Consider the following 19180-nt stretch of genomic DNA (forward strand, 5'->3'; position numbering starts at 1 on the left):
ACGCACCCCTGTACCCTTAGTCTACTCATGAGTATATCCCATGAAAATATATAGTTGTTTAGTTCCAGTTTGCCTTATTTATATTGAAATAAGATTATCTGGTGTTATCAGGTGATTGTCTCTTTATAGTAACTGTAAAGAGATATGTTTCACAAGAAATTAGACAAATCTACATGCTAAGATTTGAGTTTCAGCAGTGTGTGAACTCATAAAAAAGCCTTCATGAAGGGGCAACCTCATGCTTTTTATCACCTCCTTTAAATTCTTTAAAGAATTAGTGATGTATTTTTCACAGCAGACTTTTGAATGGACTACCATTTGAAGTTTTCCTGAGCCATGTCCTACACACCTCTAAAAGCACTGTGACGCCAGATCATCTGGACAGAATCACAATCCTGAGAGAAAAATCTATCCCACGAAGCAACAAAACATTTTCTCTTGGAAAATTTAAAATAGTCATAAGCTATAAAAGTATTGAAGTTTATGTTTGACAAGTCATATAATATCTAAAAGACTACAGTTTCTGTGCTTCTCTGTTCATTATTAGAAAAATAGATTCTGTTAAGAAGAAAATGAGAGATTTAAAATAATGTTTGTGTGTTGGAGCATGGATGTGAATCCTCAGTGAGTGCTCCCCTGCAGCAGCTCGGGCTCAGAGGTGAACAGCTCCTTGTAGAGAGGAGGGAACAGAGAGTGAGCAGTGAGCGGGTAACGCTGACTGAACCAGCGCAGCTTCTCCATGTGCAGACTGCACAGTGAACACAACACTGCCATCCTCTGGTACAGCTGCAGGAAGACACAGACACAGTGAGGAGCATGCACGCTAACAGATAACATGATGTCGAGGTACTGAAGAGATAGAATCTGCACCAAACTGAGATGCTGTACCTTGTGCATCAGATTTTCTTGGTTGTCTCGGTGTAAAATGTGTGTGAGTCCTAGCTCCACACTCCTCTGCACTCGCTGGACTCTGCTTCTGTCCTCCAGACATGGACGATCTGCACAAGAGAAGTGATTAATCGTATTTTTAAAAAGAGGAGGCCACAAATATCTCAATGTAGTATGAATTTTCTGGTTCACTATGTGCCATTTAATATTTTTGCATGCATATTTGGGTATCCAGAGTATATATGGACCCAAAAAATGTGAAATAAGCAAACCCAGTCTTTTGTTCTTGGTCTGTCTGTATCTGAAAACTGGAAATCTGATGTTCTGTTCAGAATCTGCGCTCATTGTGACATCACAATGAATCCTTATAATAATATCGGTCCCTTACCTCATATCTCCACAGATTTCTACCTACAGCCACGGAAACACAAAGTTGTACTTGTGTCAGCACACTACAGTAGAGGGGGGCGGAGTGAGAAGGAGCTCTTTGCGTTTAAAGAGACACACACCCAACAGAATGACTGAGAAAGGCTATTTAGGGCTGGTTTAGACTGGGTTGTAAACCTCCTCTGATGTTGACCAAAATTGTATTTTGACCATAGCATGGCACAGACATTTCGTTTAGACCAGTGGTTCTTTAGTGGCAACTCAGGACCCAAAAGTGGGTCGCAAAACTGTTTTCACGGTGTTGCAAATGTGTGCCAAGGGAAAAATGTGCATCAGAGCGTTATGATGCATAAAAGCCCTATGTAGGCACACAGAACATCTTTACATTTTTTTAGGTTTTCTTCTGATAACAAGGACAAGCTGTAATAGTTTAGAGATTCTTCTAGAAATTGTGCTAATGTATGCACACTTCTCCTTCTGTAATGATGTTCTTTTTTTAACATGTTTCATTTATCCTGTCCCATTTATGGTCCAACTGTAACAATTTGTATGAAATATGGTCGAATATTTTGAAGAATTTCAGGGGTGATATCAGCACTGATTCAGACTACAGGGGACTGTGATAAAAGGCACCTTTAATACTGTACTTCCATAAAGAGTCACTAGGGGGCAGTAGGGATTCTGGTTTGGGCATGAACAAAGGAATGAATGCAGAGTGAAAAAATGCTGCAAGAGGTGGCTAGTTTGTGCTGAAACGGTTGTAAACATGTCTGTTACATAGCAGTGAAAGTGTCCTTTAGGAGCTATCTGGATGGATTTGGATGATATCTGACTCTTTTAATAGACCTTGATCTGTACCCTTACTTGATAGGAGGCGATAGCTGTGTCTGCGATGTAATAGTGTGACATCATGGCCATGTGAAACAGTGCTGTCTGCCAATAAATTCGATGAAGAATAAAGGGACACAGCAAACACATGAACACATGTTTCTCTTCCTGACACCTGTCCGTTTCCCACAAGAAGACATAAAGTACAGACACTTCTTTGAGTCAGTAAACAGACAGCATTGTATCTGCTCCACTCTATAAGGTTGGACAGGTACGGTTGGTAGCCAGGTAGGACAGGTCCCAACTTTTTAAATGAAAAAAAATGAAATGCAAAAAACTGTTAAGTGTATCAAACCAAAGAGAGCTAAACAGGATGGTGGAATTAAATGGTTGGCTAAATCATACCACATGAAGTTCTGGCTTATATCAGGGTAGAATATACTCAGACTTTGCAAACATCAGAATATGTTGCTGATCCTGCTAGTAATCAACTCTCACCACTGATATTAAGTGTTTTCAGACAATTTCCACATGGCTGTGGGTCAGCTGATCTTACCTGCATTGATGAGCACCAGAGCACTGAAGAGAGCGATCTGCTGCTCAGTGAGCTTCAGAGCACACATGCCATGAGCAAAATCAAACACTGCTGTGATTAAATCTCCACATGCTAAAAAAAAAAAAAAAAAGAAAGAAACCAGAGCTTCATTAAAATGTGTGCATACATGATGCTCATTTCAATCACACACCAATGCTTTTTGTGTGACCAATGTATGAGGAAACGCTCACCGAGAGATTTGAAGACTTCAGTTCCAGCAAATTTCCCATCGAAGAAGACCGTGTTGTTCTCCGTGTTGAATAAACGACTCATCCTGACCAGAACAACCTCCATGGAGCCTGAATGTGAACATAGGGTCACATGAAGGAGATTGTATTGTGTTTGAATGTGACTGTAATGTGTTCCAGTAAACAGAAGGCTCACCAGTCTTCAAGAGGGCGATCTGGTCGTTCTGGCTCAGCATACGAAAACCTGGGATGTGCTTTGCAAACTCCACCACGTACTGCACAGCATCAGTCAGTCTGATAGCACAGTGCTGCCACATCTCATCCACTGACTGAGAAAGCAGAGGATTCATGTATTTAACTTAAAAAAAAGTCTCAGCTAACACTGAAGTAAAATAATGTTTGACTGCTAAGCTTTAGTGTACAAAATATATGTTATTACTTTATAATATTAACACTAGAAATGCACCGGTGATTGGCTAAACATGGGCATGGGTTGATATCAGCTCTGTTGACAGACATGGACCCTTTAGCTCATAATGCAGCATGAATTTATATTTGAGACAAATGTGATCTGCCATGTTGCATCAGTTTAAAAGCAAAAAGCTAGTATACAGTGCCTGTAAAAAGTATCTACCCCCTTGGAGGATGTATTATTGATTTTATAAATCAACCATGTTCAATATAATTTGGCTTTTTTTTTTTTTAACCAAAAAAGTTTTAAAAACCTCAAAGTGTAAACAGATTTCCAAAAAGTAATTTAAATTAAATAAAAATATGTAAGGTAAAATAAGTGACTGCGTAAATATTCATCCCCTTAAATGTGACTGACCTAATTTAACAAAGGTCCAGCCAATTGGTGCTAGTCTCACAATTAATGAAATGGCAATCACCTGAGCGTAGTGAACGTGTCTCAAGTGCTTGTAGTATAAAGACACCTGTGTATGGAAAGTCTAGTCACCAGTTAATCAGTATTCCTGGCAACCATTACACCATGAAGACAAAAGAACACTCCAAGCAACTCAGAGAAAAGATAATTTAGAAGTATAAGTCAGGGGATGGATACAAAAAAATCCATTGCACTAAACAACCCCAGAGTTAAGTAAAATCCATCATAAAAAATGGAAGGAATATGGCACATGTGTAAATTTGCCTAGATCAGGCCCCCCTCACAAACTGAGTGACCGTGCAAGAAGGAAACTCACGAGAGAGGCCACCAAGACACCTTTGACTACTCTGAAAGTGTTACAAGCTTCAGTAGCTGAGAGGGGAGAGACTCTGCATACAACCACTGTTACCCAGATTCCTCACCAGTTAAAGCTTTATGGGACAATGTCAAAGAGAAAGCCACTGTTTTTGGAAATATCATATTAAATCTCTCCAAGAGTGAGGAATGAAGAAGACTCCATGGTCAAGTGGAAGAAAGTTCTTTGGTCTGATGAGACCAAAATGGTGCATTTTGGCCATCAGACAGGACGCTAAGCTTGGTGGACACAAAAAACTGCACATCACACCAAACACACCATCCCCAATGTGAAGCATGGTGGTGGCAGCATCATGTTGTAGGGATGCTTCTTGGCAGCTGGCCCTGGAAGGCTCATAAAGGTAGAGGGTGAAATGTATGCAGCAAAATATAATAAATCTCTGGAGAACAATATCATTCAGTCTGTGAGAGAACTACACAGAAAAGTGAAGTGTGTAGCTTTCTGTGTGAAAGCTACACAGAAATGGTTTAAAGACAACAAGGTGAATGTTCTGGAGTGGCTGTGTCAAAACCCAGACCTCAATTCAATAGATAATTTGTGGCTGGACTTGAAAAGGGCTGTTCATGCCTGATCCCCATGTAACCTGACAGAGCTTGAACAGTTTCTAAAAGAAGAATGGAGTAAAATTGCAGTGTCCAGATGTACAAGCCTGATTGAGACCTGTCCACACAGACTCAGTGCTGTGACTGCAGCCAAAGGTGCATCTACTCAATACAGACTTGAAGGGTTTGAATATTTATGTCATTTTATATCACATATTCTTATTTCATTGGCATCACTTTAGAATTTTTTTTTTTCACTTTGACCTGAATTTATTTATTTATTTGGTCAAAAAAGCCAAATTATTGACTATGATTGTTTTATAAAATCAATAAAAGGGTAAAAAATCCAAAGGGGCAAATACTTTTATAAGCACTTTACCTGGCTGCTGATTCAGACATTTTTTTGGCCGAGGGAGTCAGGTGTGGATCAAACTCTGATCTATTTTCATGTTCAAACATGAGAGAAAATGTTGGCAGTGTGGGCATCTTACACCAAAAGAAGAACAGGAAAAAAAACTTTCAGTACCGCCCCTGATTTTGACAATTGAGGTATCACAAATTATGGCAAATGATCTGATTAAAAGTAGTTAAAAAGGATAGACAAAGTCATTAACCTGAATAATCTGTGATCAAAGAGGTAGAAACGGAGGAGGTGGGGGAAAATAACAGAGCAATTTTACTCATGTTTCTGTTTGATGAATCAATCATTGCCTCCAAAAAGAGACATATGAAATGTCATGTTTTGTTTTGAGGTCACAAAATACAAAAGAAAGTCTGAGAAGCAAAACTAAGAGTGGTGGTGTTGGTGTACTTTGCTCTGGTAGGCCTGGATCTCCTCTCTGCTGAACAGTTTCCATCTGAGAGCCTGCAGCTCCTCCACTCTGTACTGACTGGTCTCTCTGTGGGAACGAACAATGCTGGCACACAGCTCATCTGAAAAATAAGAGTGAATGTTGGTATGAAGATTAAAACTACGGCACACACAAAGGTCTGCTGTGCTGTGTGCTTACCCATGTTTCTCAGAGAGTGAGGATAGAGGCTGTAAGGATCCTCCAGAGGGTTGTAGGGGTGAACGGCCATCAGGTCACTAGACGGCGGTCTGGAGTTAAAGCCTAAGAAAAAAAAAGAGAGAAAACAGGGGAATTAGGAATAAGAAGAGGAGGATAAAGACAGGTGCACAAAAGAATGCCTCACCTCTCATGTCAGTGTGTCCGCTGCTGTCCCCCCTACCTTGGGATCTTGGTGTTGGAGAAATGGAGGAGCCCCGGTAGATCATTCCTGTCACCTGTGCCTCATTCGGGGAGCACACAAGGTAAGGGTGAACATCAGTGGTGTGGGACAGAAGCTCAGCCTCCCCGCTGAAGGGGTACGCCATGGGCTGGAGGAGCTGTAGAGAGCGGCCTTGATGGGTCTTGGTGGGGTAGGACAGGATGGACTGGGTGTCTCCCTGAAGCTGCTGCTGCTGCTGCTGTCGATGCCGCTCAACTTCAGCAATCAGAGAGTCACGCTGACGCTTTGACATCCGCCCAAACTTCACCGCTGAGGGAGGGGAAAAATGAACACAAAATTTTAACTAGGGCTTAGAAAACAACATTTAGTTACTCATTCTGTTACTGTGATCGTCTGTGTGTGTTTCACCATCTCTGCTCATGCCCTGAGCCAAACACTTCTGCAGGCGGCAGCTTTGGCAGCGGTTGCGGCTGGCCCGGTCAATCTGGCAGTTGCTCTGCCTGGAGCAGGAGTATGATACAGTAGGAAGCTGGCTACGCCGGAAAAATCCCTGAGGAAAGAGCAGCCAGAAATATGAGTTTTAAGGCAGATACCAATATTACTATCCAAAACATCTATCTGCTTTAACTAAACATAAAAAGCACAAGGTGAGCAAAACAACCTTTAGACAGTTTCTATTAGAGATATAAAAATGGTGTTTTATTTTGCTTTTGGAAAATGAACAATGAATGTGATTTGTGACCCAAATTAGGGGCTGAATCCTTGGGAAGGGTAACCTGACAAGCCAGATGGATGTGTTTCAACATCCATCTGGGAAACCTCTCATACATCGCGTTTGGGAAAGGGCAGAGGTTTTGAAAAACTCCATAGCGCCAACAATGGCAAGTGTAGACATGTCAGTACACTACTGTTTTTGTTTTTGAAAAGAAAACAACTCAATGCTGTTCTTTGTTCTTCTTTTAATGAAGAAATTTCGTCAAGTTCTGATAAAACTGGCACTTTAGCAGCATCCACGCTAATGTATTCTGCCATATCTGCACTGGCCTTTTCTCGCTGCTTGCATATGCCACAACTCTGCTGCGCCCGAAAGCATTGCCCCTCAGCGCTGATTGGTCCTGTCTCTTTCGAAGCGGGCCCAAACAGTTCAGATGGGAGCTTTGCAAGATGGATTCACCAGGGAGAAACACGGTAATGGGCGTATTCATTTGCTATGCAAGATTATTGGAATGGTGGATTTTAAGACTATTTCTGCTATAATGATGCATCAAAGGTCATTTTCAAGGCTCCTTCAATGCATCCTAGTTTTCCAGGCACTTGGTCTGTCCTTCATGGCCCAATATATCACAGGACTAACTGCATGCTAATTTAAACAAGCTAACAGTTATCTATTGCTATGTCTCAAATTAGGGGCTGCTTCCTTCGCCGGGGGGATTATAAGACCAATTACGCCACAGTGCTGTGTCACAGGCTGTTCTGAAGGCTCCTTCAAATGCATCCTACTTTTCCAGGCACTTGGTCCATCCTTAAAGGCCCATTGTATCCCAAGGTTTATTGTATGCCAATTTAACAGAGCTAGCAGTTATCTATTGCTTAGTCCCAAATAAGGGGCTACATTCTTCGGAGCGTGAATTTCAAGACCAATTCAGTCATAGTGCTGCATCATACATCGTTTTGAAGGCTCCTTTGAATGCATCCTACTTTTCCAGGCACTTGGTCTATCTTTCAGGGCCTGTTGTATCCCAAGACTTGTTGTATGCCAGTTTAACCAAGCTAGAAGTTATCTATTGCTATGTCCCAAATCAGGGGCTGCATCCTTTGGAGCATGAATTTCAAGACCAATGAGGCCATGAGGCTGTGTTACAGGCCAATCTGAAGGCTCCTTCGAATGCAGCTTACTTTTCCAGACACTTAGTCTTTCATTACCCAGAATATCCTGAGAGTCATTGTGCATTAGCCAAACCAAGCTAAATGACTCTTAAGCAGCCAGAAATTGCACTTTTAAATGTAAGTAACTGGTTTCCACTCAGCTGAATAGCTATCACTGTCAAAAGGGACCTTACAACTTCAAATCATCTTTAAAATAGTTGGTCAAGTTACATGATTCTGTTTATCTTAGCTAGTTCTGATGCAGCCGTTGAGGCTGTTAGTCGACATGAGAAGTGCTTAGAAATAAAAGAGTAAGGAGAGACATAAACAAGGGATCCTCAGTAGGCCAGGCAATCTCATTTCAGATTGACCTTAGCAGGTTACATAGCCAACAAGGTATCTGTGTAGGTTCTCAGTCATCCAGGTCATGGTTGTCCAATGCTGATCAAAGGGCTACTGGACTGGTAACGAAGGCTTGCACCTTCGCAAGCTGCTAGGAAGGAAGGTGTACAGTATTTTGTCAGTTTGTACAGGGAAAGTGTTGGACGCTGTCATCTCACCTTGCAGCCCTCACAAGTGATGACTCCATAATGTACTCCAGAGGACTTATCACCACAGATCTTGCAGGGGATAACTTCAATCTGGGCTGAACAAACACAGAAGAAAAAGCTGTTATGCTAATGCTGCATACTAAAGCAACTTATTGTACTTTTCCATTAAGTCCAACGTATAAGAGAGAATTAAAAGTATCTCTTCTGTCACTTTGAAACAGCTGGACAAGGAAAAAACACAAACATGATGAGGTTTATTATGAAGACCATATTTAGATTAACCATTCCTTTACAACCATTTCAGTAACTTCTAACCTTAACGTTTTTTTATTCAAACATGAAGTAATCTCTGATTTCACTGTGCAGCATTGTCTTTCATTGCCAGATGGATGTCTCATACCTCTGACTGGTATGTCCTAGTAATTCCAGTGACACCAGTGGTCACTGTTAAATGACTCACAGGTAAGACTCCCTTTTCTGTGTGGCACTTATTTCTGTAACATAAATGTCCATAACATACCCTGGAATAATGCCTGTTCATTTTGTTTCTGTTAATTGCTGTCTACGTTGACTGTTTCTCCCAGATACAACTAAGTCTGCTGATATGTGATTGGTCAAACTGGATAACAAATGAACTACAAACTGAAATCAGACAGGCTACCCGTGAAGATATCACTTTGTTATTTTAATAAATTATTGCCTATTAATCAACAACCTCTACAGCATGGAGCCTCTCACTGTATAATAATGTATGCAGATGACATTGCACAATTACATGCAAATAAGTACAGTTATTAAAATTAGAACTACCATTATCTTAAAGACTGATAGCTTCATGTAAGTACCAAAGATGTCACATGTTCAGTCATATTTCCCACCAGGGATGCCATGAGGTAAAGAGAGAGCACTGTCTTAATTGCACAACAAATTTTACAACATTTTAGTAGCAAAAAACTGTCAGTGTTTTAGTACAATTTTGACATTAATCAAGGAATTTGCTTGCCATTTTTGCACTTATAAACAAAACATTACATATATCGGTTGCCTGGAATTTTCTATTGTATTTGATGTGATATTAAACAGGAGTCAATATTGTTGGATAATTACTAATATGGCATTAAAGTAGGTAAGTAAACTGAAAAATGATTCCCACAGTGAGAGCTCAGTCTTTGCTGTACTTCCCCTTCAACAGCTCAGTTGTTTTGTGACCAGTGCCAAGCAAAGGTATTTTCCTCCCATACACTTCTTGCCTTAATGTAGAATGAACAAAATACCACCTAATATGATGACAAAAAAAATCTTCTGAAGACGTGGAATATTTTCAAATGGAGAAAGACGGAGAACACGAAGGTGTCAACCTCAGAGCTCTTTCAAGTGGTTGACTGGCTTCTCTTTCGCTCTGACTGTCCCTCTTTTATGTCATCTCTTTCTTTGTGAATCCTTCTCTGTCTCGCTCATAAAGGACACAGCTGCCAGTAATGCACTCTCTCCTTCATCACTGCCAGTAATGGCCACCCCCCCTCCAACCCCCCACCCCCCAATGCCCCTGAAGTGTCTAAGCTCTCATGTTTAAAAAAAAAATCCTGCTGTGAACAAGTCTGAAATAAAGTCATCATTTTCCAACCTACATCAAACCCTGTATAATTTATTATTTAACTCCACAAATGATGGCACACATCAAAGTAGCAGTGTTGTCATCTTTTCTCACACTAAATCACAGCTCTTTTTATCTGCTTCTTTATCTCTTCACACCTTCCTCAAATGCACTGACAGCGTGACTCTTTTCTACTAGACGTGCTTGTACATATGCACACCGATGCTTTTGTACAGGTGCATTTTTTTTCTGTGCATAACTGTGTCAGATTTATAGCAAGTGTGTGTTAGTGTGTCAGTGTGTGCCTTCTTCATCCGGAGCCACAGAGACCACCAAAAGGTGCCATAAGAGTGTTGTCCATGTGAGGTTAAATGCACGTTTACGCAAATGTGCAAGCAAGAGTGCAAGTAAGTATGAAGATACAGAAATAATTTCTGCTCAGAAGAGCTGCTGCTGATGAATTTAAGATTCACTAAAGGATAAGGTGTTTCATTTATTTAACTAACCTTGCAATAGGTCATTTGGATAAAATGAACTATTTAAAAATATGTTTAACGAGCTAAATATGTTAAAAAACAAAGAGTTAAAGAAAATGAGTGAACTGTGTTGTATTTCAAATAGAGAGAGTATGAGTGGTCTCTGTTTTTCACTATTTCATTTCTGATTGTCAACCTCAAACAACAGGAAATCCACTGTGACCCACGATCTTTCACTGTTCACACACTCACACAAACACTGACAGCAATCACATATTCCTCTATAGTAATTTTCCATACCATCGTATCTCTGATCATTCTCGTTTTGATTGCACCTAAACTGAAAAACTCCATCTAGACAGTTTAAATCTCATCATTCTTGGGGCCTTTGGTTCATCACATTGTATTCTCAAGCCACAGAGTTACACTTATCAAAACCAGCATCTTCTGGTAAGGGGATGGAAAGATATCTTGCTGCATCTCAATTTGCAGTCTTGGCAATAGAAATGATTTCCCAATGCAGCCAACTGGCGCTAGCAGTCTCATAATTGTGAAATTGGGAGCACTTGAGTGCAGTGAACTTGTCTCAAGTGATGTAGTATAAAGACACCTGTGTCTGGAAGGTCCAGTCACTGGTTAAGCAGTATTCCTGGCTACCATTACACCATGGACCATGGACTTTAAAAAGGGCTGTTCATGCACAATCCCTATGCAACCTGACAGCGCTTAAGCAGTTTTGCAAAGAAGAATGGAGTACAATTGCAGTGTTCAGACTCAGTGCTGTGATTGCAGCCAAAGGTGCATCTACTAAATATTGACTTGAAGGGAGTGAATATTTATGCAGTCACTTATTCTACATCACATTTTATTGTTAAACTACCATTACTTTGTATAAATATGTTTCCACTTCATGGAGATGCAGTCCAATGCCTAAAAGGGAACCACATTCATCTGTTAAACCACGACGTTTAGCTTCTCCCTTCATGATAAGGGCACAGAGTCCCCTCTGCAAAGAAAAACATTGAAAGTGTCGACAGGAAGGACTCTGGAAATACAGCTGACTGCCTCTTACTGCACATAGAACATAGTGAAGCACCACTGTGTCTGCCTTTTCTCTGTTTATGCTCTTTTCACTACAAATACATTGTGCTTTAAGCATGTTCATGGTCTTTTAAATGTGCCACCTTGTCTCACTGAACTATTTCCACTTTTAACAAATATTTGCACGTGTGAGTCAAAGATAAACTTTCTGCTTTTTCGTTCAAATGTAGACAGTAAAGCAATTTTTATTCTATTCCATCTGCCATTAGTAATGATAAAAATACAGAGAAAATAAAGTGGAAAAAGCAGTTAAATGCTGGTTTTCTCTTGAGGTTGGATTGAGACACTTTCATTTTGACATACACTCATTACGCTTTACACTGTGTCCAAACAGAAATAACAAAAAAATGAGACAAAGCAGGAGTCTTACAGCAGTGCTTTGACAAAAACATGCAGATTGAGACTAAATTCACACTTTTTCTTTCAATGCATTGACAGCTTCATTGTTTTAAGTTGATCTTTTAAATCACTTCATTTTATCATTATTATTTTCTTTTTGATGTGACCTTTATCAAGAGGTCTGACCACAAAATACTCTGTATGACAGTCTGTCAAGTATTTCTACTTCTTAGAAACCCTAAACATGATCTTTCCACTCCAATCCAGCAAAACTGTACAAATAAAAACAAAAACACATAGCCATCATGTTAACGCTGAAAAGAAAAAAGTCAAAACCGATCGATCGAAATGATTTCATCTTAAAATGCTTTGCCTGTGTGTTGGGTGAGGCTGAAAAGCAGAGTGGATGTGCACCGATGTAAATGTTGTGTTTCTTTCCGTCAAAATAAAAGAGTGCCACCTCCCACACTTCCGCAAGCGAAGTGTACAAAGATCTTGCCACAAAGAAATACTGTTGATCACTATCTGGAGTTATCAGTGACTTAAGCACATTGATCAATGCCATTGCACAAACGATATTAGCTTCTGTAAGTGAAAGCAGATAAGGTGCTGGAAGTATTTACACTTGTTGATGTTTATCATTTAAAACAGTGAAAGTTGGAGTATAAAACCATTTTTAGAAAGAGATTAATGAGAACATTTTCATGACAGGTGCAAAAAGATGAAACGATAATCAATATATTTACTTAAAAGTACAATAAAGAGGAAAAGATGTGAGCCAAGGATTTCGACATACACTGATCTAATTTCAAAATTCTGTGTGTGTGTGTGTGTGTGTGTGTGGATGTGGGAGGACTGATGGGGTCTGGGGGGGTTGATGATACAGATTACCACTCTGTCTGAAATGACACTGTCAGCAGTCTGTTCTCTACACTGTAAATGGACAAAAAACCTCAACTTTCCTCTGACGGAAGCTTCCTTTTAGTACACATGCAAGCAACAGTGCAATCAAAGGGCGTACACACACCTCACACACACTTGGAGACACACTGTTGATCTCTGTCAAACACAGAGACCGTAAATCTGTCTTCAAATATTGTATCATCAAACCAAAAAGTGCAGTTTAGGATGCATTTACCACCACCGATCCATCCCATGATCGACATACAGAGTGGCACTGTCCTCTGGTATGAGGTTTACAGTTCTGTGTAGTGACAGATTCAAAACTTGTTAAGGATAATAAGGATACACTTTAATGCCCCTCGAGAGGATTTAAGAATAAGATGAAGTAAAAAAAAAAAGGCCAGAAAAGTTCTGTTTCACTGGAATAACATTAAAAAGAATCAAATAAACACTGGGGAGGTAAATCAGGGGTTTACGGTAGACCACTTTCAAGTGTACTTGTAAATATACACACATAGATGTATGTACTGCTGTGGTTCTCAACTGATGGGTCAGGACCCAAAAATTGGTAATGTAGCATTTTTTGAGTTGGTTGCAAATGTATTCCTGGAAAAAAATGTCCTGAAAAGCTCATGAAAGTCTTTTAAAGCATGCTTGTTTTACATGTCTCTTTGATTCGTCTCATGTTTTGAGCTGTATGAAGTTTAAACTGCACTATTTTACTTTAATAAATCTGATTCATCAAATTTGGGTCACAATTTCTCATTGCAGGAGTTGATGGTGGGTACTGCAGCCTCACTACACAGATAAGAATATCCAGCCAGATCTACTAAAATAAAAAAAAAAAAACCAAGCAAATTTTTGCATAGTTTTTGATGTAGATTAGCCAGATCTAACAAAATAATCTCTGTTTAAATTATTTAAAGTCCTTGTAAAGTGATAGAAAAAATCTCTATTTTAGGTTTGTTGAATGACAGGCCACTGTGTTAGGAACCACCAGGCCAAATTTCAGTTATAAAAAACATCTTTAAGTTTATAAAAAAATTAAGCTTCAAATTCATGAACAATAAGGCTGTAAAATTCTTCTCTTGGATGTGTGGGTGTGTAAGTTGAATGAGCTGAAGCCACGCCCACTAATGAGAAATACAGTCCTTTAAATTAAAAAAATACTTCTGATCTGAACGCAGCAGAGAGACAGAAGTTGGGGATTAAATTTACTGTTTTCTGGAACAAATCTCTCTGTTATGATACTTTTAATGACCTATAGTCCACCATGGCTGATAGATTTGGGAAATTTACCTCACTAAGAACAAAAACTCAGCATGTAACAGGCTATTAACTTTTATTACATGCAGCGCCATCAGCTGACAACAGATTGTACTGAGATGAACTGCTCTATGATTTTATTTCGTTAATCAAATACAACCAAACCAGGCAAGAGGCGAAGATTAAACAAAGTCAGACTTTGCTTCAAATAAATTTTGAATCCTTCACACTGGAGATATTCAATTGAAGCATCTTTTGCCATGTAAGTAAAAGATGCATCTAAGTGCACTTTGAACGCTTCCTTGTTTTCACCTCCTAACTGTGGTTATCATCAACGGATGATTTTTTCAAATGTATCAATAAACTAGACCAGTGGTTTTCAAACTTTTTTTTGCCCAAGGCACACCAAAAGCAAGCTGACGTCTCAAGGCACACCATATCAATGTCCTTGCAAAATAGCCTCTTTAGCATGTGTAGCAAGTAGCAACATGTCCTAGTCCCAACTGCATGCAATGTGAGCAAGTGCCAGCTACATCAGTTTGATTACGGAGTTCCCTTTTGTAGCATCCTGACACTCTGCAAGTGATACACTGCAGCTACCCAGGTTTATCCCCAGTCACCCTGTTCCTATTTTCTCTCTGTCGCTCCTATTAAGATGGACAAGTAACAAGGGGAGAGGCTGCACAAAGGATGACAAGACACCAGGAGTATCCCACCATAGGATATCCTTAATTTTCTTCCACTTTTCTCACTCCCAAAACCTGTTAGCTTTTTTTACAAAGAGGAGAGTGTTGCATGGATATTCTCCATACCCATTTATGAATATTTATGGTCTGACTTGTGCTAACATGGAGACAAAACTATGTGGCTCACAGCTGTTAGAGCACCATACTGCTGATTTTCTAAGTAAAAGCACAAGATGTCATATTTTTACATGTAAATTTACATTTGCATATTTAACAGATAAAAGATGGACAGTGAGTGTGCAATGCTATATGATTCAATGCAATGTGTAATGCTTGCATGCAGTAAGGACATTGGTTATAGTCTCTTTAGTTGTAGCATAGTTGTAGTACTTATGTAAAGCCAGATGAATTTTCAAGGCACACCTAGACTTGTCTCAAGGCACACCAGTGTGCCACGGCACACCATTTGAGAACCACTGAACTAGACAGTCAAAATTATTGTCAGGAAGTTTCACTTCACTCGTGGTGCAAAAGTCAAACACAACATGAATCCATCAGACACATGAGCAGAAATCCCAGCAGTGATCTCTGTACAACAAACAATATCTTAATTCACCTGAACACATCTTAAACCACTCTGCCAAAGGGCATTATGGGAAAATCCAGCCCGCATATCATATAGATTTGAAATCCACCAATCTTATCCACCATCACTACCATGTCCTCAGTTAACAGTTTAGCTGTTCCTAATTGTTGGAAAAGCTCTTTATCACTTGTTTGTAAATTCCCACAATGCACCAGGGGGATCCTGATAGTTCATGGGTAAAGTACTATTTTGTTTTAAATTATAGAATGGAACAGAATAAAGATAGCTAGATTGGGTTTTGTTCTGTCCATGAAATGAAATTAAGAAGGTTTGTGCTTTAAACAAAATAAATTGCCTTCAAAATTATTTGTATTAAAGCAAGAATTGCATTTTTATTGTTGATGTCACAGGTTAAATTAAGCCAAATTTACTTTTGCTCTGATTTATTTTTTTAAGTGCAGTTGATATGTTCTTCATACAGACGAGGACATACTGTATATTCTGCAAACTAGCTGCACATGAACTTTAAGTTTTTTATTCTTTAAACTGCCATAGCTTTCTCATGCAGTCATGATCGAAGGTTTTCTAGTTATCGAGGTTGTGTATCATGAAGACCCTTTTTGTGGATCAGTCTTTATTCAAACAGATGTTTTGAACACAAGAAACAAACTTCTGTTAAATGACTCTCAGCATATATTTGCATCTACACGTGATCTGTTGGCATGACTAAATAAAAATTAGATCACAACAGATTCGATAAAACAGATGACTAAAAACAATAAATATGTATAGGACAGGACTATGAATTCTAATGGTTTTTTATTAGTGTTTTGGGAACCTGATGTTAATCATCTTTTAATAATTTTTCTTAAATTATACTTAAACATTAATTGTTACATGTTTATTGTGAATGGTGTTAAATGTTGTCATATCATGGCTGTATGGGTGGAGAGCCCAAGTCAATATTCTCCCTTCACGTGACAGTAGAGTTCATCCTTAACTTTGAGTTAAAAATAATTATTTTACTCGTGTTTTTTCACAACAGGAAGAAATATTTGTTTTGGCTAATGTTGCAGTCCACTGTGAATCACATAAATCCAGCTTTTAAGAATTTAAGTGTCTTGATGAGACGTTTGAATTTTTTATTTGAAGAGGTCACACAAAAATAAGGAAATAATCACACTAGCTTTTATTTGTAATTTATAAGCTGTAACTTTCAGAATGTTTTGAAAAAAATATCAGTTCTATTAGTGTAATTTTGTTGTCAAGCATTTGTGTGTTAAAATAAAATAATGTCACATACAATTCTACTTTGCAAAGAAGGTTTAGAGTCACAGAGATAGTGGACATCACTTTAAAAAATATTTCAACCTTATTATAACAAAATTTAAGTCCTGTAAAAGTTTATTTTATTTACACCTCTTGTGATTTCAAAATTAATGACTGTCATCTGTGTTTAAAAGATCAAGAAGAAACAACGAGAAGGAAAAATTGAGTTTGTATTTGTGTAAATTTGATGTCAAGAACCATAATTCCTCTTTACTGTATCATCTCAGTAAACATATGGGATTTATTCTTTAAAATGCAGGCTACTTGTGTAAAATATCAGTGCTGCTTGTTCATAAATGTGAGAACTCCCCTACGACTGCTTTGTGCTCATGAATCGACACCATCCGAGTGAGAAAATCACAGGTTTTTTGTTTTTTTTTAAAAGAGAACGCTGATCAAAGCTGATCCAAACACAAATCAACATATTTGACTTTGAAGTGCTGTCTGAAATTTGGGGGTGTCTGAAAAAGGCAATGTTTTGTCACAAGCAGAGGATATGAATCAGCTCCACTGTTGTAGTACATTTTCGGGCTGGATTGTGTCACCTGCGACTTCTGACGTCGGCTTTGATCTAAAGAAAACCGCTTTGCTGCTTTGGAAGTGCTGTTGCAGGTTTGTGCACCCAAAAGGAACAAGGAAATCCTCTCTGATAAAGAAACAGTCTGAATCCACACAGGAATCCCCCCAACAACAAAGGTGATTATAAAATGTGTGTGCGTAAATTCTGATGTTATCAAACCCACTCTGAGTGTGTTACATCAGACGTTTAAGTTGTTAACTTTGAGGTGAAGACATAATTTAATAGTCAGAAACAGGACTTTCATTTGTTCTGTATGAACACACAGCTGCAGGAGGGAGATAGGCTGCATCTCAGCGCCATCTAAGCAGCAGCTGTGCATCTGTGTGTGTGTTTGCACATTGCAGCAGAGAGAGATAATGTCAGCAATCTGTTGCATTATTTCTTGTCTTCTTCTTGTTGCATTGTGAAAGCCTTTAAAATTCTTAGTACCTTGTATGAACAAAATTCTGTTTTTTTGATTTCAATCTCCACATTTTCACAACATTATCAGCATTTCCTCTGCATCTTGTGTGCTCTATGTGTGGGCTGGGTTAGTCCATTCAAAGTGATATGTTGTGGTTGTAAAGCATCCTGTTTTCCCCTCTTTCACTTTTACGATGGTTAGAATTCGGTGGAAGTAGATCTGAAAAAAGGGCAGGTATCTCAACTGTCACACGCTCAAGCACTTTGACCCTCCATGGTTGTTTTTACAGTTTTACAGTGTTTTAGAGTTTTGTGCTCTTATTTTGAAGAAGTGTGATTTCTCCAAACTAAAGCAGCTTTACATGTCAATGCATAAGACATTTCTATCTTATATAAAATGCACTCTGATTTTTGACAAGTTGAAGCAGCTGTTTTTGCACTTTGTGCTCTATACTGTACGTGCGGAAGGAGGAAAGGGAAGAAATATCTGAGATTATGATTCAAATCTTAAATTGATCAAAGGGAGCTCAGAATTGAGTCATTTCACCAAACCATAAGCCTGAAACAAGGACCACTGTAAATGCACACAGCAGGCAGCCAATCAGATATACTGCAGCATGCATACTGTCTAAACATGTTTGTTTTTATGGTATTTATGACAGAAAGTTTTTGGCTGACAGAAGCTTTGGTAAGCCACTTTACTGAGGGTTTGTCTGTTCACAGTGCAGAATAACCTCAAAAAGAACAAACTGAAAGTTTCAGTCTGATAAAGCTGACGCTTTTGAAGATAAAGGTGTGTATTTCTGCATGAACAAACATTTATTTCCAAGATTCAAGCTAATAAAGATCCATATAAAGACAGAAAATGTGCATTTAAAGACACCTACATTAGACACTTCTGGTCTCCTTGGTGTGTAATAGACTATTTTTGTTGCAAACAGTGAAGTGTGGACTGAATGAATGACAGAACAGTGTATTATTGATCTGATTAATCACATATGATTGATTGGTAACCCTCCACACCCCCCCCACACACACTCACAGATAAAAATTTCATCCCTACCTCGCATCATCCTCACTCCTCCACTCGTCTCAGACGTTTGTCCCACTTTCACAAACTCACTGTGCCTCTCACTCTGTCAAACTACTGTCCTCTCACTCTCCTCTATCTTTGAATCTTTCTTCTTCTGTTGTCGGTCCTTTTGCGTGGCAGGTCAGGTGCTCTGTGCAGCTTTAGCACCCACATTCAGACTTTTTGAGTGACAGTCACCGCCTCACCTTCCTTGTTAGTGGTGTGTCTGTGTGTGAGACAGAGAGAGAGGGGGAGAGAGAGAGAGAGAGAGAGGTAGAAACAAAGAAAAGGGGGGACCGTCCCCTGCTCTTTGTTAAGGTACTTTTTACTCAGGCCTTTGTTTTTAACTGTCACCCCCTCACTCTGAACCAAGAGGCAAAAAAAAAAATCTGCTTTTAAGTGTCGGACAGTGTTAAAATTCCCTGAGAATCAAACTATGTTCAGCGAGAACAATCCAACAACACACTAAGATTATTTAATCACAGGAAGCTTTCAATATGGTAAGATTT

The 19180-nt window shown here is 39.1% G+C and overlaps 1 protein-coding gene across 1 annotated transcript; it reads right to left on the minus strand.

Annotated features, from left to right (window-relative positions):
• Positions 1 to 529: 529 nt before the first annotated feature.
• rorc (RAR-related orphan receptor C) lies at positions 530 to 18796 on the minus strand. The gene is made up of 11 exons (XM_041793653.1): positions 18663 to 18796; positions 8347 to 8432; positions 6329 to 6470; positions 5885 to 6229; positions 5701 to 5802; positions 5502 to 5623; positions 3083 to 3215; positions 2890 to 2997; positions 2660 to 2770; positions 889 to 998; positions 530 to 786 (listed from the first exon to the last, which is right to left on the minus strand). The coding sequence occupies exons 1-11, from the start codon at positions 18670 to 18672 to the stop codon at positions 622 to 624; spliced, it is 1434 nt and encodes a 477-aa protein (XP_041649587.1). The 5' UTR covers positions 18673 to 18796; the 3' UTR covers positions 530 to 621.
• Between the last annotated feature and the right edge of the window lie 384 nt (positions 18797 to 19180).

Source organism: Cheilinus undulatus, linkage group 8 (assembly GCF_018320785.1).
Source record: "Cheilinus undulatus linkage group 8, ASM1832078v1, whole genome shotgun sequence".
Lineage (NCBI taxonomy): Eukaryota > Metazoa > Chordata > Actinopteri > Labriformes > Labridae > Cheilinus > Cheilinus undulatus.